The 23335-nt window shown below is 36.5% G+C and overlaps 1 protein-coding gene and 1 pseudogene across 2 annotated transcripts in view; one reads left to right on the forward strand and one right to left on the reverse strand.

Annotated features, from left to right (window-relative positions):
* Pds5a (PDS5 cohesin associated factor A) overlaps positions 1–23335 on the forward strand; it is a 126644-nt gene that overhangs the window by 31976 nt on the left and 71333 nt on the right. The window contains exons 3-7 of one of the 2 annotated variants that reach the window (XM_020160971.2): positions 13584–13787; positions 15821–15907; positions 16448–16545; positions 20449–20575; positions 22122–22202. In XM_020160971.2, coding sequence (XP_020016560.2) covers positions 13584–13787; positions 15821–15907; positions 16448–16545; positions 20449–20575; positions 22122–22202 — 597 coding nt within the window. The remainder of the gene's footprint in view (positions 1–13583; positions 13788–15820; positions 15908–16447; positions 16546–20448; positions 20576–22121; positions 22203–23335) is intronic. The other variant, XM_074042422.1, reaches the window with a different exon arrangement.
* On the reverse strand, positions 11292–11950 carry LOC141410988 (large ribosomal subunit protein eL15-like; annotated as a pseudogene).

The raw sequence follows: 23335 nt of genomic DNA on the forward strand, positions 1-23335 counted from the left end.
TGTGTGTGTGTGAGAGAGATGGGTTTTTTTTTTTTGAGCTAAGCTCGCTAGAACTCTTTGCCCAGGCTGGCTTTGAACCACAATCCTCCTAATCTCTGCCTCCTGAGTAGCTAGAATTACAGGCGTGAACCACTGACTTGTGTGTATTTTTTGATTGTTAACTTCATTTGTCTTAGGTCTATTCAGATTTTCTGTTTCTTAAGTTATTTTCAGTAGTTTGTGTCTTTTTTAGGAATTTGCATTTCTTCTAAGCTGTCTAATTTTTGGAATACAGTATTCATGGCACTTTATAATCTGTCTTGTTTCTGTACAGTCAGAAGTGCCTCATCTTTCATTTCTGAATCTAGTAATTTTTTTCTTAGTTAATAGTATCTGAGTAATTAATTTTGTTGAGCTCTTCAAAGAACGAGTTTTTACTTTACCTGCTTTAACTGTTGTATTTCTGTAGTATTTTTGGCAGCTAATATAAGGAGGTTTTGGTCATTTCTGCTTCTCTGCCACTGTCTGCTTTTATCTACTATCCCTTTTCATCTTGCTCCTAGGAAATTTCCCTGTAGTTCTGGTTTATTTTCCTCTGGTTCTCACAGCTCATATCTTAATTAATTCCACATGTTTTCTCTCCTCACATGTATATACTTGTCTGCTTAAATCTCATTTTTTTCCTTCATTTTTCCAACTTTTTTTTTGCAGTACTGAAGTTTGAATTCATGGGCTCATGCTTGCTAGGCAAGCACTCTCCCAATTGAGCCATGCCCCAAACCTCCCTGCCCTTTTTTTTTTTGCTTTAGTTATTTTTTGAATATGGCTTCATGTTTTTGTCTAGACCAGTATATACAATGATCTTCCTATTTATCCCTACCAAGTGTCTGGTATGATAGGCTCGCACCACCATGCCCAGTTTATCGGTCAAAATGGAATCTCGTTAACTTTTTGCCCAGTTTGATTTCTAACTGCAGTCCTCCCCATGCCCACCTCCTGAGTAGCTGTGATGTGAGCAACCAGCCCTCTTCCAACTCTTAATCCATTTAACCAAAAAACAAAAACACTTTTTTTCATTTCATTTTTGAGAAAAAAATTGATCATTTTAAGAGTAAGACAAATGATCCACCATCATCAAGGAAGAGAAAGGTAGAATACTTGAAGTTAAATTAATACAAGAAATCTAGGGTTAGGGAATTCACTCAGTTGTAGAATACTTGCCTAATACCTGCAAGGCTCTGGATTCAATCCACAGTAATGCAAAGAAGAAAAAGATGAAGAGATCTACTAAATTGCCAGGTGTCCCATCTTAATGTCTTTACCTAACTAAATTTTGAGACAAGTAGACTTTTTGAATTGACCTGGGAACATAACCATTTAGTTATGAGCACTGTAAAGTAGGGTAGCTTATCAAGCATGATAAACTGCATATTTTATTTTCCTTTAGTCAATTTTGTCCACCTCTCCTGCCACTATAATACATGCAACACAAGAGTGTGAGTAGTAATAATAGAAATTAGTCATACTGCCTAGATTTGAATTCTTATGCCCTTGGGAAGTTATGTAACCTCAGTTTCCTCTGTTAAATAAGGTTGTTAATATTAAATAAAGCCTTGCTCAGCCTGTAGCCCCAGACTCAGCTGCTTGAGGCAGGAGGAGTGTGAGTTTGAAGCCAGCTTGGGAAACCTAGCAAGTCACCATCTCAGACTAAACAGTGCTTCACACCAGACATTGTTGTGTTAGATGAGTTGATAGTATATTAGATTATACTATAGTTGATAGTATATAGATTATACTATATTAGATAATTAGATTTTTTTTTTCAGTATAGGGGATTGAACTCAGGGCCTGTTGCTTGCTAGTTGTCACTCCACCACTTGAGCCACAACTCCAGCCCAGTTGGAGGTATATTTAAATCCCTTGAAATGTGCTGAACATACAGCAAGAACTCAATAAATGTTAGATATTAGTGCTATTACAAGTACTCCACCTGTAGAAAGGGCTTCTGAATTGCAAATTTTCTGTATTATATGAGGGTCAAACTGTGGAGTAATGCATTGGTTTGTCATTTTGTCCTTCTACCTCATGAATACTTCAAGATTACATAACAGCCACATCCAAGGTTATATTAAAACCAAAAGTAGAAAGTTCCTCAACATTATAAAAGCTATATATGACAAACCTACAGCCAGCATTATACTTAATAGAGAAAAACTGAAACCATTCCCTCTAAAATCAGGAACCAGACAAGGATGCCCACTATCTCCACTCCTATTCAACATAGTACTGGAATTCCTAGCCAGAGAAATTAGGCAAGAAGAAGGAATAAAAGGAATACAAATAGGTAAAGAAACTGTCAAAATATCCCTATTTGCAAACGACATGATCCTATACCTTAAAGACCCAAAAAACTCTACTCAGAAGCTTCTAGACATCATCAATAGCTATAGCAAGGTAGCAGGATATAAAATCAACATAGAAAAATCATTAGCATTTCTATACACTAACAATGAGCAAACGGAAAAAGAATGTATGAAAACAATTCCATTTACAATAGCCTCAAAAAAAATCAAATACCTAGGTGTAAACCTAACAAAAGATGTGAAAGACCTCTACAAGGAAAACTATACACTTCTGAAGAAAGAGATTGAGGAAGACTATAGAAAGTGGAGAGATCTCCCATGCTCATGGATTGGTAGAATCAACATAGTAAAAATGTCGATACTCCCAAAAGTAATCTACATGTTTAATGCAATTCCCATCAAAATTCCAATGACATTCATTAAAGACATTGAAAAATCTACTGTGAAATTTATATGGAAACACAAGAGGCCACGAATAGCCAAGGCAATACTCAGTCAAAAGAACAATGCAGGAGGTATCACAATACCTGACTTCAAACTATATTACAAAGCAATAACAATAAAAACAGCATGGTACTGGCACAAAAACAGACATGAAGACCAGTGGAACAGAATAGAGGATCCAGATATGAAGCCACACAACTATGAGCAACTTATCTTTGACAAAGGAGCTAAAAATATACGATGGAGAAATAGCAGCCTCTTCAACAAAAACTGCTGGGAAAACTGGTTAGCAGTCTGCAAAAAACTGAAACTAGATCCATGTATATCACCCTATACCAAGATTAACTCAAAATGGATCAAGGATCTTAATATCAGACCCCAAACTCTTAAGTTGATACAAGAAAGAGTAGGAAATACTCTGGAGTTAGTAGGTATAGGTAAGAACTTTCTCAATGAAACCCCAGCAGCACAGCAACTAAGAGATAGCATAGATAAATGGGACCTCATAAAACTAAAAAGCTTCTGTTCATCAAAAGAAATGGTCTCTAAACTGAAGAGAACACCCACAGAGTGGGAGAAAATATTTGCCAACTATACATCAGACAAAGGACTGATAACCAGAATATACAGGGAACTTAAAAAACTAAATTCTCCCAAAACTAATGAACCAATAAAGAAATGGGCACGTGAACTAAACAGAACTTTCTCAAAAGAAGAAATTCAAATGGTCAGAAAACACATGAAAAAATGCTCACCATCTCTAGCAATAAAGGAAATGCAAATTAAAACCACGCTAAGATTCCACCTCACCCCTGTTAGAATAGCCATCATCAGCAACACCACCAACAACAGGTGTTGGCGAGGATGTGGGGAAAAAGGAACCCTCTTACACTGTTGGTGGGAATGTAGACTAGTACAACCACTCTGGGAAAAAATTTGGAGGCTACTGAAAAAGATGGACATCGATCTACCATTTGATCCAGCAATACCACTCTTGGGGATATACCCAAAAGACTGTTACTCCAGAGGCACCTGCACATCCATGTTTATTGCAGCACTATTCACAATAGCCAAGTTATGGAAACAGCCCCATAACTTCATCAGATGCCCCAGCACTGACGAATGGATTAAGAAAATGTGGTATCTATACACAATGGAATTTTATGCAGCCATGAAGAAGAACGAAATGTTATCATTCGCTGGTAAATGGATGGAATTGGAGAACATCATTCTGAGTGAGGTTAGCCTGGCCCAAAAGACCAAAAATCGTATGTTCTCCCTCATATGTGGACATTAGATCAAGGGCAAACACAACAAGGGGATTGGACTATGAGCACATGATAAAAGCGAGAGCACACAAGGAAGGGGTGAGGATAGGTAAGACACCTAAAAAACTAGCTAGCATTTGTTGCCCTTAACGCAGAGAAACTAAAGCAGATACCTTAAAGCAACTGAGGCCAATAGGAAAAGGGGAACAAGTACTAGAGAAAAGGTTAGATCAAAAAGAATTAACCTAGAAGGTAACACCCATGCACAGGAAATCAATGTGAGTCAATGCCCTGTATAGCTATCCTTATCTCAACCAGCAAAAACCCTTGTTCCTTCCTATTATTGCTTATACTCTCTCTACAACAAAATTAGAAATAAGGGCAAAATAGTTTCTGCTGGGTATTGAGGGGGTGGGGGGGAGAGGGAGGGGGCAGAGTGGGTGGTAAGGGAGGGGGTGGGGGCAGGGGGGAGAAATGAACCAAGCCTTGTATGCATATATGAATAATAAAAGAAAAAAGAAAAAAAAAAAAACAAAAGTAGCCAGCTAGCGTTGAGGCCCTGAGTACCAAGATTAAAAAAAAGGTCATCATCTCAGCCTTTAATGTTACTTGTAATATTTGAGAACCTTAAAAATTTCTCTTGAGGCTCAGTGTCTTGACTGCCTTGCTAAGGTCAGTATCCAGGTTGATGTTATTATTTTCTTGCTAGGAATGGAACCCAGAGTCTTGCACATGGTAGACAACTACTCTGTCACTGAGCTACACTCCTCAGCCTTTCCTTGCTTTCTTTTTCTTCCCCTAGTAAACATTTATTGAGCACAAAATTATGTGCCAGATGTGGGAGATACAAAAATGCAGAAGGTACTAACTCTACCTTTTAAGTACTTGTGAGCTGGTGTGATAGAGTGAAAAATACTAGAGAGAGGCATGCACAGCCAGGCGTGAGGGTACATGCCTATAATCTCAGCTGCTCAGTAGGCTGAGGAGGGAGGACTACAAGTTAGAGGTCAGCCTGGTCATCTTCATAAGACCCTGTCTCAAAACACATATGTGGAAGATAGATCCGAAAGATAAATGTACACATAAAAATTAACATCATATACACATTTATTTAGAGAACATGTTCATAGTGGAACTACTCTATGGCACTTGGAGGAGGGAAAGGAAAAGAAATAAGTCAGCAATGTCAAAATGCATTACATGTGGGCAGGTAGAGGACATAACACTATGTACTAAATAGTGGTGGGCAGGAGGGAAGGGGTGGGGTAAAGGAGAGTAGTGGGGTTCAACTGACCAGAGTGAAGCATATTCACAGCAGGGATACACTGAGAAACCCTTTGAACATTGACTTTGGAATTCAGAATGAAAGACGGGACTGTAAAATAGGCAATAGTGTTGGGAGGTGGGTAAATGGAGATGAAGATGATGGAATATGGTTGATGGGCTTCATTTACATGTACAAAATAGAACAGTGAAACCTTTTGCAATTGCTTTAAGTGGGGCAGGGAGATGGTGGGGGTGATCTAACCACAGTACAATGTAAGATTGTTGGGAAGTAGCACAATGAATCCCCCCTGTACAATGAATACATGCTAATAAAAATGAAAAAAAAAAAGACAGCTATATGAAGTAATGGTTAACTAGATTGGTTATGGGGACCATTGCACAATGCATACTTAAGCAAAATATATCATGGAACACCTTAAGTTTATTAAAATCGAAAAAATTTTCAACCCTACCCTAATGAAACAAAATTAAAAGATGTAAAAAGATGTTTGTATGCAGATTTGATATATTTGGTACATAAATCTGACATATGTTCTTCATTGCAGTGAGGTGTTACCATTATTTTCACAAATATAAATTTCATACAATCCATATAACTCCCCCACATACACACAAAGAACATGGAGACCCCTTCATGACTCAGTAGTTAACATACTGAATGGATTTTCTGGTACTAACAGTATCTATCTATCTGTTTATTTTGGCAGTACTGGGATTTGAGCTCAGGGTCTCACAATTGCTAGGCAGGCACTCTGCCACTTGAGCCACTTCTCCAGCCCTGTTTTGTGGTGGGTATTTTTTGAGATAGGGTCTCTGGAACTATATGCCCTGAGCTGACCTCAAACCTCAATTCGGGATCTCTACCTTCTGAGTAGCTAGGATTACAGGCAGGACCCAATTCTGTATTATTTTAGCAGCAAAATATTTTCCTTCTTTTAATATGTTAACACTGTAGTAGTTAACATAACAAACTTCGCCTTAAATATGTATCCCAGACCTTTATAGATGCTCTTTTTCGCTTGGATACAAAGATCAAAAAGAGGAGATGAATGTGAGATATCTTGTTTGTAGGTATCAAGAGACCTTAAAATATATTGCAGAAAGGCAGAGAGCCCATGAAAACATGGGTCTGTTGGTAGGTTTATAATTTTCAATTAAAAAAAATGTTTTATGAACCAGCAGGGCACAGTGATGCATACCTGTTGTCCTAGCATTTAGGAGGCAGAAGTAGACCTGGGCTACACAGAGGGACCCAGTCTCAAAAAAATAAAGTTTTATGTCTGTTGAGGGCCACTAGGGAGTGCAATCTGTCCCTCTGTACATTGGAATAGTGATAAAACCTCTAGACACTTATATTTCTTGACTTGTATGTCTCTTAAATTTAACTATTCCTGAGTTTTATCCATTATAATAACTAATCATCAGTATAGTTCTTTCATCCTAGCAAATTATTGAACCTAAGGGAGTTATAGAACACCCTAGATTTCTAGAAGTACAGTGGTACTCCAAAAACTGTGACTAGCAGTTGAAATAGGGAAGGTCTTATAAAGACCTTTATCTTTGCCTTTAAACTTGTGAGGACAGCATAACTCCAGGAAGTTACTATCAAATGATTTAGAAAGTAGGACATTTGGTGCCAGAGAATTACTGTACACAGGACATAAAATTTCACAAGTTTTGACATGTATATAATCTTGACACTAACACACCATCAAGATGGTGGACATGCCTGTCACCAGACAGTGGTTTCCTCCTCTCCCTTTTCATCTTCTCTGCTTCCCATTTGTGTCAGACTTTATCTCAGCACACTCTTGAGATTTATCTATATAGCTGGTTCTATCAGATTCTTTTAACTGCTAGTTAGTATTCCTATGAATGAGTATATCTCACTAATTTATTTATTTGTTTGTTTATGGAACTGATGTTTGAACTCAGGACTTTGCACTTGCCAAGCAGGCGTTGTTCTGTTTGAGCCATACCTCCAGTCCATTTTGCTCTGAATATTTTGGACATGGGGTCTCACAAACTATTTGCCTCAAAATGTGGTCCTTCCAATCTCAGCCTCCCAAATAGCTAGGATTATAGACTTGAGCCACCAATGCCTGACTATTCTTTTTATTTATTTGTGTATTTATTTTTGTGGACAGTTGGTCATTTCCAATTTGGGGATATTCTAAATGTAGCTGTTATAAAAATTTTTTATGAGTTTTTACATGATGTATGTTTTCAATAAATATTTATAAGTAGGCTGGGTATAGTGGTGTGTTTATAATACCAACTACCCAGGAGGGTGGCTTGAGCCTAGGAGTTCTCTCTCTCTCTCTCTCTCTCTCTCTCTCTCATCTTTTTGCATCACTGGGATTTGAACTCAGGGCCTCCTACTTGCTAGGTAGGCACTCTACCACTTTGAGCCACTCCACCAGACCCCCAAAAAGAATTTTTGGCTTAAATGTTAAATGTTTTGTTTTGTTTTTGTGGTACTGGGATTTGAACTTAGGGTCTACACCTCAAAAAGGACTCAGGGCATGGCTCAAATAGTAGAGTTGAAGCTCTGATTCAAACCTCAGTAGCATGGTAGGGGGAGGGGTAGAGGGATAGGTTGATGGAGGGGTGGATACAAAGGCACCTTTAGGGTGGATTAGAGAACTCAGTACTATTTAAACATCAGTTCTCTTACAACTGTTTTACTTGTCATTTCCTTGGCCACCAGTATTGACTGTTGGGGTTTCACTCATGGGTCCCTAGGCTAGCCAGTCATTTGTCCACTTTCCAATTGAGTTCTCTTCTCTTACTGAATTCTAGGAGCACTGGTTCTTTGTTGTTATATCTCCTTACATTCTGTCTGTGACATCTTTTGTTTTTTCTAAATCTGAAACCAAATTTCAAGTAAGCACCTTTACTTTATGTGATAGAACTCCTCCCCCCCCACCCCCCAGCAGTACTGGGGTTTGAACTCAGGGCCTCATGCTTGTGTTTGTTTGTTTTTAAAGACACATTCAGCATCATGATTAGACTATTACACTTAACGATCAATAGCATGGGTGCAAAAAAAAAATAGTCTATATTAAAACCCTTTTTTGGAATGCTTTACACTTTCACAAAGCAGAAACAAAATAACCCGTCATACATTTAGTCCCAAATGTAGTACCCAGATTTGTTTGTTTGTTTGTTTTTTGCTCATCTAGACATAAGTATTGTCTAAAACATGTCTTCTTTGAGGTTAGGCTTTGCCACTCTGTGCTTGGCTTAGTACACAAATCTGTTTTAACCTGCAGCCTACTTGTCACTTCTCTGTCTCCTGTTTTCTGGCACTAATTAAGACCTTCTTCCACTGCCATAGTTATATATCCATAGAAAGGGTCTTATAAGATGATTTCATGTAACCCCCATCAGTCCTGTCATGGTGACTGATTATCTTTGGTTTCCTAACACCTCCTGTTTTGCTGCTCTTTACTCTGAAAAGTTCCTAAATTTCAGGTGTTGTCTTGTGTGTCATTCTTCCCATCAGATCTATTAAACTGTTAATAGATAACTAAGATATAAAGTTAACAAGGTATTGACTCTCAAGGATGTTTTACTTGAAAAGTGAACTGTCACTGACTAGTGACGGTATTTCCACACCAAGACATGGAACTGTAACAGCAGAATGGCAGAGAGTAGCTATATGCAACATAGAGTAGCTCATATTATACTTATCTATACATAGTTGCCGAGTTTGGAACTTTCACCAGTGAAGCCATCTGTTACTGTGGAAAAGGTTTTCAAACTTCAGATTGGGGTTCTTTTTGTAGAAACAGGATTATGCAGATGTTGTATTTCATGTGATGGGTTTTCTTTTCTCTAATGTATTATTATCAGGATGTATATTAATATACCCTCCTTTTCATTGCTGATATTACTCATTTGTGACTTCTCTATCTTTTCTTGTTCTTGCTGAAGGTCTGTCAGTTCTTTTTATGTGTTTTTGTTGTGGTTTTTTTGTTTGTTTGTTTTTTGTGGTAGTAGGGTTTAAACTCAGGGCCTACACCTTGAATCATTACACCAGCCCTTTTTTGTGATGGGTTTTTTCAAGATAGGTTTTTTTTGCACACTATTTTCCTGGGCTGGCTTCAAACTGTGATCCTCCTGATCTCTGCCTCCTGAGTAGCTAGGATTACAGGTGTGAGCCCCTGATACCCAGCTAATTAATTCTAGTTGCTTTTTACAATAATCAACTTTTGGCATTGTTGTTTTTTCTTTGTATGCTTGTTTTTCAGTTCATTGATGTTTGCTCTATTCCTTTCCTCCTACTTTCTAATTTCTTGAGATAAGAATGTAGATCTGTAGATCATTGGTTCCCCACCCCTTTGGGGGTTTGGGAGGGAAGGATGCAGTATTGGGGTTTGAACTCAGGGCCTCATGCTTCCTGGGAAGGTGCTCTACCACTTGCACCATATCCCTGGCCCTTTTTGCTTTCAGTTATTTTTCAAATAGGATCTTGCATTTTAGGGTCTTCATTTTTGCCCAGGCCAGTCTGGACTGCAGTTCTTCTACTTATGCCTCCCACAGTAGCTGGGATAACAGGCCCACACCACCACACTCAACTTATTGGTTGAGATGGGGTTTACTAACTTTTTGCCCAGACTGGCCCTAAATCATAGTCCTTCTGATCTCCACCACCCAAGTATCTGGGATTATAAGCACGAGCCACTATGCCTGGCTCCCTTTGGGGGTTTTTTTTAGACAAGGTCTCACTATGTAGCCTAGGCTACCTTGGAACTTGCTGTATTGCCCAAGCTGGGCTTCATACTCTTGATCCTCCTGCCTCTTGTGTGCTGGGATTACAGGTGTACACCACTATGTCAGGCTAGATCATTGATTTTTAATCCTCCTTTAAAAGTTTGCTTATTACTATATTTACTGTTTTTTGTTTGTTTCTTTTTTTTTAAGTAAAACATTTTTTATTTTCCCTCAAAATATTTCTGCCAGTGTTGTTTTTGCAATTACTTTGTTTGCTTCAAAGCACATTAGAACTAGATGAGAAAAGATAACATAAGGTCCCCTTGTTTTAGTTTAATAGATATTTATTTCTTTAGTTGAACAACCTCTATACACAGTCAATAATATATGACTTCTTAATGGTCATCAACTATAGTTATGGGTATTTTAAAATCTTGATTCAAGCTGAAGTTTCTGAACTCAGGCTGAAGTTTCTGAACTCACACTTGGAACATATAAATTGAACAGCCACTGGTTTAGCAGCTTCCCACCTTAGCTTGTGCTACTATGTTACAAATCTTAAAATAGATAATTCTTATCTGCTCAATGTCCAACAGTGTTACCACTGACTGCTGTGTATCAAATTCAAGATTCTAGATCCCCTGAAGTAATATAACTGAACCAGCTTTCAACCCTTGTTAACTTCCATGGTACTGTGGAGACCCAAGATTTTCAGAGGCTAATCTAGATTTTAGAGACCTCTTCCAACAGGTTTATTTGATTCTTCTGAAAACTGTGGTATTTTGGAAACTTCTCTTTCAGAAGTAGCAATTACTTTTCTGCATACAGTCATGTTATCTGGTTAGAATATACTCCTCTCCTAAAAATCTCTAAGCAAACTCCAGTATTAAGTTTGTACCTGCCAATCTCTAAAAGCTCAGCCACTTTAAACCAGCAGAACATTGCATCATCCCAATAAAGCTGTAAGTTTCATCACATGTACTGAACAAATCTACAGAGCTAGTTTCAGCACTGAACTTTGTAAGAATTTATTTTACACCACACAGCATGTTCAAAACACTGACATAACACCCTAGTAAGATAAAACAAAGACAAAAATGTTTACCTTATTAGAAACAAGATACACTATCACTTAAATCTTCAAACATTCTTGTACTTCCCTAACTTGACAAAGCATTCATGAAATAATCTGCAAACTCATTTTAACAGACAGATAACACCTTTAAGCAGACATGACTGTCCTAAATTGTTTATTAGGTGAATTTTACAAATACTGCTTTTATTAGTAGTAACAGTGAAGCTGGAGAATATTGTGCCTTCTTCAGTCTGCATGGTGGGAACCACCAATAGTGTGGTAGAACTTGTGGCCCTTTCCAAGGCTACGACTCTTGCAGCCTGCAGGTGTCAGCCCATGCATTTCACTATGCTTGTGGTCTGGTATGGTTATCCACTGGGTGTCAGGATTTCATCTGATAGCCTTATGGAATGGATCATAAGGATAATCTCAAAGAATTTGTATGTGGAATCTTCACAAACCCAGTAAGAATTCAGTACTCTCAGAGCCCCACAATGATGTCTAGCTTGCTCCTCGGCAACAGACTGAAGGCTTCATGCAAACTTCAGCTGGTTGACATCATTGTACTCTTGCTGTAAGTTGTACCCTTAGGAACTAGGCATTTGCAGCACGACAGGGCACCTGAATCTTGTATATGCCATAACCTTACTTGGCCTTGTATCCCAGGCAGCGCACTATGTTGGCCAGGTAAGACAGGGAGCCCTGTGCAGCGCTGAGAGCTGGCGGTACTGCCAGCATCACACCCTTAGCAGAAAGCACATCGGGTCCGACTGCTTCTTCCTCCACAGCTCCTGGATGTAATTGTATGCACCCATCTTGGCCTACCTGATGGCTGCCGCCTGATGTAAACGACTGGGTTTCTGTTTCTTTAAGTACAGCTTTAACTGTATCCCACAGATTTTGGTAACTTATATTCTCATTATCATTCAGTTCAAAATATTTTCTAATTTCCATTATAATTTCTTCTTTTGATTAATTGAACTTCTCTAAATAGTTAAGGAATAAATAAAATCAGTCTTGCTATTAAACTGTCTATATAGTAGTAAAAAAGAAAGGTTACTTTTCAAATTCTTCAAGGAAGCATAACCTCATTACTAAAACTTAACAAGGTTGTCTTAAGTTTTACAAGCCAGTTTGTTTCATGCATATCACTTTAAGAAATTGAAACACCAAGTCAAATACAGCAATATATGAAAGAATTATGACCAAATTAGATTTATTGTAGGAATGTTGTAGACTTGGACTAAAATTAGACTTTGTAAGTGCAAACTAGAATTAAAATTAGAATATCAGCCAGTACGACTTACTGTATTAAAAAATTCAGAAGAAAATAAGGTTATCTCAACAGTACCAAAAAGTGATAAAATTCAACACTTATTCATGATTGAAAACAAAAGGCTTGAGAAAATAGAACTAAAAGTACACCTTCAGTGTTTGACAATGATGACAGTTTAGGTAGTATGATTAGAGAAAACTTTTTAAGATCTGAGCAAATTATGATTAGATACGTGAATAAATATTTGCATATTTACAGAGAAAAATAAGTCAGCATAAAAAACAAAAACTAATTTGTGGTTGTTTTCTAGGGTTGGAAAATTATAGATTTTTTTTCTTTTTTCATCTTATTGATTTGCATTTATTGTGATTCTGAAATGCATTTGTGGGCTTGGGATATGCTCAGTGGTAGAGAGCTTGCTAGTACACACAAGGTTCTGGGTAAATAAATACAGTGTGCATTTGCTAGTTTTATAGTCATAAGTAATAGCTGAGGCTATTTATAATTAAAGCCATTAATCAGTAATACATAAAAACTACCTAGAAAGGTTTAAACGTGGATGCTTTGCATTGTAAAGCACATAAATTGTTAATGTGTCAAATGGAATAGTAGTTTTAAGAAACCTACAGAAGGCAGCTTTGATTATAAAATAGAGACATAATCAGTGATGCCAAATATCAAATCAGTTTGTGCATATGGCTCCATGACCTTTTTATCTGGGCTAGTTACAAAATGAGTGATGAAAGCTGGACATGGTGACAATACTTGTAGTTCATTTATTCAGAAGACAGAGGCAGAAGGATCAACTGAGGTCAGAAGTTTGGGACCAACCTTGGGCAACATAGCAAGACCCTTTCTCAAAGTAAATAATGAGGTTTTAGTTCTTAGAAAAATCTGGTGGTAATACAGTTAATCTATGAGAAATCCAAAAATCAATACTTGTTTATAGGTTTCTTTGTGATTAGGCATTTCATGCTTATGCTCTGTAGTGTATGTTACTGAAGGTTGAGCCTAGGACCTGACATACACTAGGCAGGCACTGCGCCACCAACCTATATGCTATGCCCAACCCTCTTTCCTCAAATTTGTAAAAAAAAGAAAGAAAGAAATCTCTCCTGCTAATTACTAAGTAGCACAACTTGATTATATTGTTCTTTTACATATTTTTACAGATGGTAGTAAAAACTTTTATGGATATGGATCAGGACTCAGAAGATGAAAAGCAGCAGTATCTCCCACTAGCCTTGCATCTTGCATCTGAATTCTTCCTCAGGAACCCTAATAAAGATGTGCGTCTCCTTGTAGCATGTTGTTTGGCTGACATATTTCGAATCTATGCCCCAGAAGCTCCATATACTTCCCATGATAAACTTAAGGTAAATATAATCTTTACAGAATATGACAAAAGTAAAATTTTACTTTTACTTTTCTTAGTATAGTTTATCATTATGAACATAGGTTTCATATTATTGTTGTCGTTTTAAAATCGTATCATTAGTTGTGAACCTATTCATTCAATTCACACTTAAATGTCTCCAAAAATGGCTAGATTTTTATGAGGCTTTGAAGGCTAAAGACCAAAACCCTTGTCTGCTCATACTGAACCTTCAAGCTAGTCCCTCCCAAAGCCCAGATGGCTGTGTTCAAGGGATTAAGAGCAGATTGGTGATAGTTTTAAAATGGTAGTATGCTAGGATTTACACATTCAAATAAATATTGCCCCTACAAGTTATTCAACATACAAAAAATTATGTGCTTATTTTGGTGGTTCTACCTTTGTTCAACATGTTGGAGGAACTTTTCTTTTATATTGATCTCTTGAGCTGATTTCATATTATTACTCATATAATATTCTTGGCAAATTTTAATCTTTTGGACTGTTTTCTGTTAAATGCAGTGATCCCCCTCCCTATCAATAGTTTCTCTTTCAACAGATTTAATCACTTGTGGTCATCCATGGTCCAAAAATAATAACTGGAAAATTAAAAAACTAAATAGTTCATCAGTTGCAAATTGCTCATTGATTTGAGGAATCTATTGAAATTTTATACTGTCCTGCTTCATCTCTTCTGAGCTAGGAATTGTCCCTTTGTACAGTAGTCCACACTGTATATGCTACCTTTTTGTTAGTCACTAACTAGATGTCATGGTTATTAGATCAACTATAGCAGTGTCTTAGTGCTTGTGTTCAATAATGGCCCCAAAGTACAAAATTTACAGTTTTGTTTTTTAAGGATCTTAAATTTTTTATGGGGAGGGAGGTAGTACTGGGGTTTGAACTCAGAGCAAGGCAGGTGCTCTACCACCTGAACTGATCTGCCAGCCTTTACAATATATTGTTTTAAATATTCTATTGTAAGTTATTGTTAATCTCTTACTGTGTTTAATTTATAAATTAAACTTACCATAGGTCTGTGTGTACAGAAAAAAAACAAAGTATATGCAGGGTTCAGTACTGTCTGTACTCTCAGACATCCACTGTGGATCTTGGAACATATCCCTCTGAATAAGAGGGTATTAGAGGAATATAAAATTCATGTTGTACCTTATTTGACTATTTCAAGTTAAAACTTCTGAAGTAAGCTTAATAAGAAATAAAACAGCTGGCTGTTTACTGGTGTCTCATGCCTATAATCTTAGCTACTCAGGAGACGGAGATCAGGAGGATTGCAGTTCAAAGCCAGCCCGGGCAAATAGTTCACAAGACCCTATCTTGAAAAAACCCTTCACAAAAAAGAGCTGGTGGAGTGGCTCAAGGTGTAGGCCCCGAGTTTAAGCCCCAGTACCCCCAAAAAAAGAAATGAAATAGCTGTCATGGTGTAGCACTGGGGAGGCTGAGGTAAGAAGATTGAGAGTTCGAGGACAGCTTGGGTATGAAATGAGACCCAGACTCAAAAAGAGCAAATGAAGCACTATCATCACCCTTTGACCCATCTGTTGCCTTTGTTTCATACAACTTTGTAGTCACACATTGAATTCAAAACGAGGTGTTTATAGTACAAAATGGCAATGGAAAAACTCATTGAGCTCCTTTAAAAATGAGGATAGCTGTTTACCATGATGCAAAGTGAAGATACTGAGTGACGACATGGAAGTGGTATAGTGGAAGAGAAGCAAGTGAAATATAGAGCCTGTGTTCTCAGAGTGAGAATGCCTCAAGATCAGTAAAAGTAATAGTCTTTATTTCTAAAGGATATTATTTTGTTTATTTTGCTCTTTTACAGTCATTTTAAATAATGAACTAGGCCAGTCCCCAAGGCATTCAACTAAAGTAGAATTTTCTTTTATTTCAGCTTTTAACAATTTATATATATATATATATACACATACATACACATAGACTATTCATTTGTTGTGAAAGAATAAGTATTTGTGTCTAAACTAATATATTTTGTTATTCTTTTAACAGGACATATTTTTGTTTATTACCAGACAATTAAAAGGTTTGGAGGATACAAAGAGTCCACAGTTTAATAGATACTTTTATTTATTAGAGGTAAAAATATAATACCTTATTTTATAAATATCATTATTCTATATAGTAGCAAATTTTTATAGTAATTTTATAGTGTACAATGAAACCTTTTTGTTTAATAGAAGACACACTTAATAAACTGTCTTACATTTAATAAGGAAAATATAATCTTGTTCCTCATATTTTGAAAAGATAATTTTATTCTGCTGGAAAAAATTGCTGATTTTGAAACTCTAGCTTTTAGTTTCACCTGTTTATTTCTATTTCTTTCTAATCTAAAAATGGATTTGCTGTGCTCCTTACATTTTATATATACATATGAGTTTACAAACTCCCAAATATTTTCTGTTTTTAAGTTTGGGACAATTGTGCCTTCAGGTATATGTCTTTTTAAATGTCAGTGAGCAAATAATTTAACAGTTGTAGTTTTGTATATTTAGTCTTTATAGGCTTTAATATAGATTCCTAATTCTAAAAAAGAAATTTTACTAGTGAGTTTACTTTTGTGTAACTAATCTGTATATATGTTATTAAGTAATTATTTTTATTTATCCATTTAAGAATTTAGCTTGGGTTAAATCGTATAACATCTGCTTTGAATTGGAAGATTGCAATGAAATTTTTATTCAGCTTTTTAGGACTCTCTTCTCAGTAATCAAGTAAGTTTGCTCGTCTCTTTCTTGCTGTGTATATTGAAGTGTCGTATACTCTAATGTGCACAAAAAGCTTTCAGAATTATAAGAAGTGTTAATATAAAGAAGAAAATAAATCCTGTTGTCTGCAAGCTGTTCTTGCCATTATACTTCTCTGTAAGTTGATGATATAAATCAATTGATGGAGTCTTCTGTGTCTGGTTCTGTGTTGGGAGCACCGAGGCATAGAAAGCCCTTGTTTAGAAGAAGCGTATTCAACAGAGGTAACAGCTGCAGTGGGGAAGTAACTAGTGTGAAACCTTAAATCATGAAATAATCACTAAATTCTAAGGTAGAAACCATGAGTGTTCTGTGTACCATTAGTGCTGAACGGCTTAAGAGCTAAGAGCTTAGTACTTAAGCACACTGTCTTTGATAATTTAGAACTAGGGGGAAAAAAGTCACAAACATTGCTTAAGTCAGCTTTTTTGTCTTAGAAACAAGGAGAATGAGTGTGGTCACTTGCTTGTCCAAGGATGTATTACTAGAAAGCCCAAACAAATTTTAGCCCAGTTTTTCTGTTTGTTTTTCTTAGTGTAAACAAAGCATATTTATGAGATGCATCCTGAAGCATTACACTATATGCAAACATAATGTCTTGCATAAATTTAAAATATTTTAGTGGCCACATTAAGAAAGGAAGAAGCATGCCAGGAGCCGATGGCTCACACCTGTAATCCTAGCCTCCTCAGCAGAGATCAGGAGGATCTCAGTTCAAAACCAGTCCTGGCAAATAGTTGGAGAGACCCTGTCTCCAAAATACCCTACACAGAAAAGGGCTGTCAGAGTGGCTCAAGTGGTAGAGCTCCTGCCTAGCAAGCATGAGCCACTTTGTTCAAACACTAGTATTGCCCCTCAAAAAGGAAGAAGCAGATAAATTCATTTTAATAGCATTTTATTTATCCAGCTGTAGCCAAAAGAATTATCCTTTCAATAAGCCTATCTGGCTAATAGCTTACATGTTAGCATGTTAGAGTTTTGTGTAAACTTTTATGACCACTTCATGAGTTTTTCCTTTTCCTTTGATAGAATGTAGGATTAGATGTTGACCTGTGATAAATAAGGGATGATCAGACCAGCTTGGTCTAGAGATAGAAATTTATAGGAAAAAAAGATTGCAGGAAGAAAAGGTTCTGGTGGGATTTGATTACCAACAAGCCATTAGAATAAATGATAGAAGAGATAAGCTCACTCTTGCTGTTTAATAAGCCAACCTACAACTTTATGCCTGTAATCCCAGCTACTTGGGAAGTAGAGGTAGGAGGCTCTCAATCTGAGGCCAGCCTGTGGAAAAATGTGAAGCCCTATCTGAAAAACAAACTGAAAAAAAAAAAAGAAATAGGGACATGGCTCAAGTGATAGAGTGCTTGCCTAGCAAGCTACAGGCCCTAATTTCAATCCCTAGTACTGCCTCACCAAAAACATAACAAAAAAGAAAACACCTCTTAAACTTGTTAATGTAAGACAACCACCATTTTATTTAGCCTATGCTTCTACTTGGTAGTTGTTTTGTCTGCTCTGGATTCTTTCCTGTGTTTGCAGTCCTTTTGCAGGACATCTGGTAATTGGCTGACAACTGAGTCACATTTCTTTCTGGCTTACCCAGAAGGCTAGCCATCCACTGACTAGGTTCCAAAAGTACTAAGAAAGGGCAAGCCTCACTTAACAGCACAAGAACCCTTAAAGCCTTTGGTCTCTTCTGTGTTTCATTGGCCAAGCAGGACATATGGGAAACCCAGATTCCAGGACTGGTCAGATAGACTCCATGTCTTGATGGAACAGCATCATAATGGAATATCCTTACGGGATTGAGAATAGTTTCTGCCCACTGTTTGCATTGTACCACATTTTTGGAGACTTTTCTTTTGATAGTCATAATTATTACCTTCAACAACAATTTGTGAAATTATTGTTGTGAATCTACCTTCCACTCTGCAATTCTTTCATCTCAAAATTACTTACACATATACCTACTTGTCTTTGATCCTATCAATGTTTTTATTGATTGTGAAGACTGTTTAATGCTGACCTAATTAATTTACCATGAGGTATAAGTAAACAACAGACTTCTCAAATAAGAGCTTACTGATTTGTACTTAATGACGCACTTGCCGTATCTTCACTCCTTTACATGGTTCTTCATTCCTTTACTCTGATGCACATTTACATCTGGCATAATTCTTTTTCACTCTGGAGGACTTTCTTTAACAATTCCTGTAATTTAGGTCTGCTGATGGAATTCTTTTGTCTGAAAAAGTCTTTTTTTTTTGTATTTATTTTGAAAAATTGTTTACACAGGATACAGAGTTACAGAGTTCTGGGTTAACAGGGAAGTTGTTCCATCTTTTTCTTGCTTTCATTGTTTCTAGCAAGACTTTTTGTTGTTTTTAATCTTTGCTTTTCTGTGTATGATGTATTTTTTTCCCATCTAGCTACTTTTAATATTTTTTTCTTTATTATTCATCTCAGGTAATTTGGTCATGATATACCATAGTAGTTTTCTTCCTGTTTCTCCCTCTTTGGGGCTTATTAAGCTTCTAGGATCTTTTGATTGTGAGTTCCAAGGGCCAATCTCTCTTCTCCATTCAGGGTTTTCTTCCCCAAAGTCAAGGAATTTCCTCACATGTATGTGCTGATTAAGCATTTGATTGTTTGAGCTTGCTGTCTGATTAATTCTCTTCCCACTGATAACTCTGCTTTGCAAACTCTGGTCTCCCTAGACTCTGGGGAACCATAAGACTCTGCCAGGGTCCGCTGCCCGGTCCTACAGCCTAGAAGCTTTCCAGGCAATTAACTGGGAAAGTTGTAGGGTTTTGTTTTCCTTCCCTTACCAATATATGCATAATGTACAATATCTGAAAGCTTTTGTTTCATATATTTTGTCCAAATTTTAGTTGCTGTTGTAAGGGTAAATCCTGTCCCTGTTATCTTACTAGAAATGAAAGTTATAAGCTTACTGACTTAGACTGGTGAAATCTATGGAATAATTTTTAAAGTCTCTTTGTCTATCTGCACTACACTCCTTTCCTATCCTCAAAAATCTGAGAGCCAAGTATGCAGATTTCTGTTTTGTTTTATATTCTTTTGTGTGAAGCTGAATGTCTCTGTTCCTTTCCAACTTATCCCTCTGCACACATGTACACTGACACACGTATACAACTAAGTGATCCTTTATAATATTGTCATTTTGTAAAGTATGCAAGATGTTTGGGAGAGGACATGCAAAAGTGTTGTCTTTCTCAGATTTGTAGAAAACTGCCTCTAACAGTGTGACAATTTTTATATCTTTGTGTTTTATCACTAAGTGCCAAATAGTCAACTATTCATTATTTCAGGTTAATGTTGAAAAAGTTTTATAGGTGACTCTTTAGTCTTTTTGTCTTGATAATCTTTGCTGTGTATGTATAAAAGTATTAGTATAGGTAATCAAAAAAATTTTTTTACTCTAAGTTCTGTGAACACTTTATTCATTTTTAAAGTCTTTTTATTCTTTGTGTGTAGGGAGTGTGACTTGTAAGGAATGTGCTTCATTAGAAATTAAGGTGGTCTTTGTAAAATATTTTATAACAATATCTTAACAACTGTTGCAGTATTTTACATAGGGAAAAATGTACATAAAGAAGCCTAAATTTCTTTGCCATTATCAGTATGGTTTTCTTAAGTGATAATCCTTTTATAGTTGAGGTTGATCTAAACTGGAATGCTTAGCCAGGTGTGGTGAATGCCTGTAATCCCAGCACTTAGGACGGCTGAGGCAGGAGGGTTGAGAGTTCAGGGCCAGCCTGGCCTACACAGTGAGACCCTGTCTCAAAAGAAGGGGAGATGTAATTGTATGACTTTTATGCCTCAGTTTTTTTCTTTTTTCTTTAGCAATAGCCACAATAAGAAGGTGCAAATGCACATGCTGGATTTGATGAGCTCCATCATCATGGAAGGCGATGGAGTCACGCAAGAATTACTGGACTCCATTCTTATTAACCTCATACCTGCACATAAGGTCTGTACAGGATGAAAGTAGTAAATTTCTTATTTTGGTCCTGAGGACTCTAAAATATTGATTAATACTTAAAGGTAATGCTACACATACAAATCCATGAGTAGTTTTTGATTATTTGAAATCCTATGTAATTTTTCCTGCTGTCATTCTTTATAGTAGCACACATTATTCTTAACAGCTGTTACTTTTAGAAATAAACTGATAAATGTTATATTAAGATTTTCATTTAGTAAGTGCTATTTGTTTTGTGGAAACCAGAAATATTTTGTATTAATTATCCATAACTAACCTGTGAATTACAAGAATAGGAGTGTTGTCTTTTCATACCCTGTAATGATTCAACAGTATAATATCATATGTTAGATGAACAATGTCTTAACTGTACTATTCCCAAAAATATGTGATTACTTTGAGTTCTGATCTCTAAATATTTTCATTTTATTAATTCAAGTCAATCTATAGTTGGGCAAAAAGTTTTTGAGTGTATGGTAAAATGAAGTATAACTCAGACAGAATAAGAGAAAAATTGGGGCTGGGCTTGGGCAGCATATTTGGCATTTATTCTTAGTGTGAAATATACCCATTTCAGAAGGAGAGGCTAGGCATGGTGGCTTACACCTGTAATCTCAGCTACTCATGAGGCAGAGATGAGGAGGATCCAGTTCAAGGGATTATGTTGTTACATGACCACACAATCTGAGATCATTTACTGCATGGCCCTTTACATAAAAGTTTGATGACCACTGGTTCAGAGGATAGGGTTTCATAGCCTATTTCTGAAAGAGGTGCAAAATGATCATCAATATATTTTAGTTTGATCCAGAATTTTATAGTATATAGATGATAATAGTATTCTTTTTCTTTTTCTTTTATTTATTTTTATTTTTTTGGTGGTACTGGAGTTTGAACTTAGGGCTTCATGCTTGCCAGGCAGGTGCTTTACCACTTGAGTCACTCCCCCAGCAATAGTATTCTTCAAAGCAAGAATTCCCTTTTCAATAAAGGTGTTTTTGTTTGTTTGTTTTTTTCTGGTTTTGTTGTTTGGTGGTACTGGGGTTTCTACCAGCTTTGTCAGACCCTTTAATTTGTTACAGTGTATCAGGACTTAAAAATACAATTGATTAATAATAACCGCTTCTATTGGGAACAGTTTCCAGGGCTGCTCTTCTTAAGAACATGCGCTAATTAAGCAATGAAATACTAAGCATGGTGGGTTAGATGGGAGGTAAGAGGTTTTGGCATATGTGAATGTGGTTGCCAGTTCTTGTTGGCCAAGTTATCAACAGATTCAAAAAGCCTTAGGTGCATTTTAAATTGAGTAGAACTTAATACAGCATTGTGCTATTGACTGACTACTGCATTTTTCTTTTTGGTTCATGGAGTTCAATTGGCAGCTTCTGTATTTGCAGGTGGTAAAACCTTAAATGAAATTTGGTTGTTTGTTGATTTCAAATTTTAGGAGATTTTAAGACTATAGTGTTCTAATGATGCTGTCTCATAAGTTAACTAATTCATTCATAATTTTGCACATTTTGTTGTTTTTCAGAATCTAAATAAACAGTCCTTCGATCTTGCAAAAGTCTTGTTGAAAAGGACAGTCCAGACTATTGAGGCATGCATTGCCAATGTATGTATTTCTGTCAGTACTTATTCTATAACTGTGTAATTATTAATCCAATGTGTGAATTTATTAGAACTATTCACATTCAGATTTATTCTGTAACCTATGTCTGAATGTGATAAATGCTGAAGAAATGCAGCATAACTTCATCAGCTTCATTGTTGCTTTTAAAATGGTACAGGATGCTAAATGTTACTGTGTGAAAACTTGTCTACACTCCTCACCTTGTCTTCAGCATTTACATTCACATGTATCTTATCTTCCACTTTGGAGTCTTTGTGTTCTTTAAGTGTGTACATTTTCTTCTTTATGTCTTCTAGATCACTCTTCTGAAACCTTTGTGTTTCTTCCCCTTCCAGTAGATGTAAATACTTAGGGCCTGGAAGTGTGGCGCAAGCAGTAGAGCATCTGCTTTGTGAGTTCGAAGCCCTGAGTTCAAACCCCAGTCCTACCAAAAAAAAAAAATAAAAGTTGCATTGAGCCAGGTGTGCAGGAGGATTGAAAGTTTGAGGCTAGCCTGGGCTACGAAGATAGTTTCAGACTAATCTGAGTTATATAGTGAGACCCTGTCTCAAAAGGGAAAAAAAAAAAAATACACTGAATATAAATTTGTTCTGTTCTCTATTTTTTTTTTTTTAACTAAAAAAACAATTTTGAAGCCAAGCACAGCGGCTCACGCCTATAATCCTAGGTACTCAGGAGGCAGAGATCAGAAGGATTGTGGTTCAAAGGAAACCCTGGGCTACTAGTTCATGGGACCCTATCTTGAAAATACCCAATAGACATAGGAAAAAAAGGTCTGATGGAGTTGCTCAAATGTTAACTGCCTGCCTAACAAGCATGAGGCCCTGAGTTCCATATACTGCAAAAAGCAAACAAAAAAACGTAACAACCTGTAATTATGCTACCTTGATGTAGCAATTAATTCTGTTACTCATTTGTATCTATTTTTCACATATTCTATAAACTTATATTGTCCTTATTTTTATTTATTTTCTTTTTAAAAATTTTTTATTATTATTGTACTGGGGGTACATTGTGACATTTTCAAACGTTCTCACAGTACGTCATAGTTGAATTTATTCCCTCCATTATTCTCCGTTATCTCCCTTCCCCACATATTGTCTTCATTTATATAT

This window comes from Castor canadensis, chromosome 9 (assembly GCF_047511655.1).
Source record: "Castor canadensis chromosome 9, mCasCan1.hap1v2, whole genome shotgun sequence".
NCBI classification, from domain to species: domain Eukaryota; kingdom Metazoa; phylum Chordata; class Mammalia; order Rodentia; family Castoridae; genus Castor; species Castor canadensis.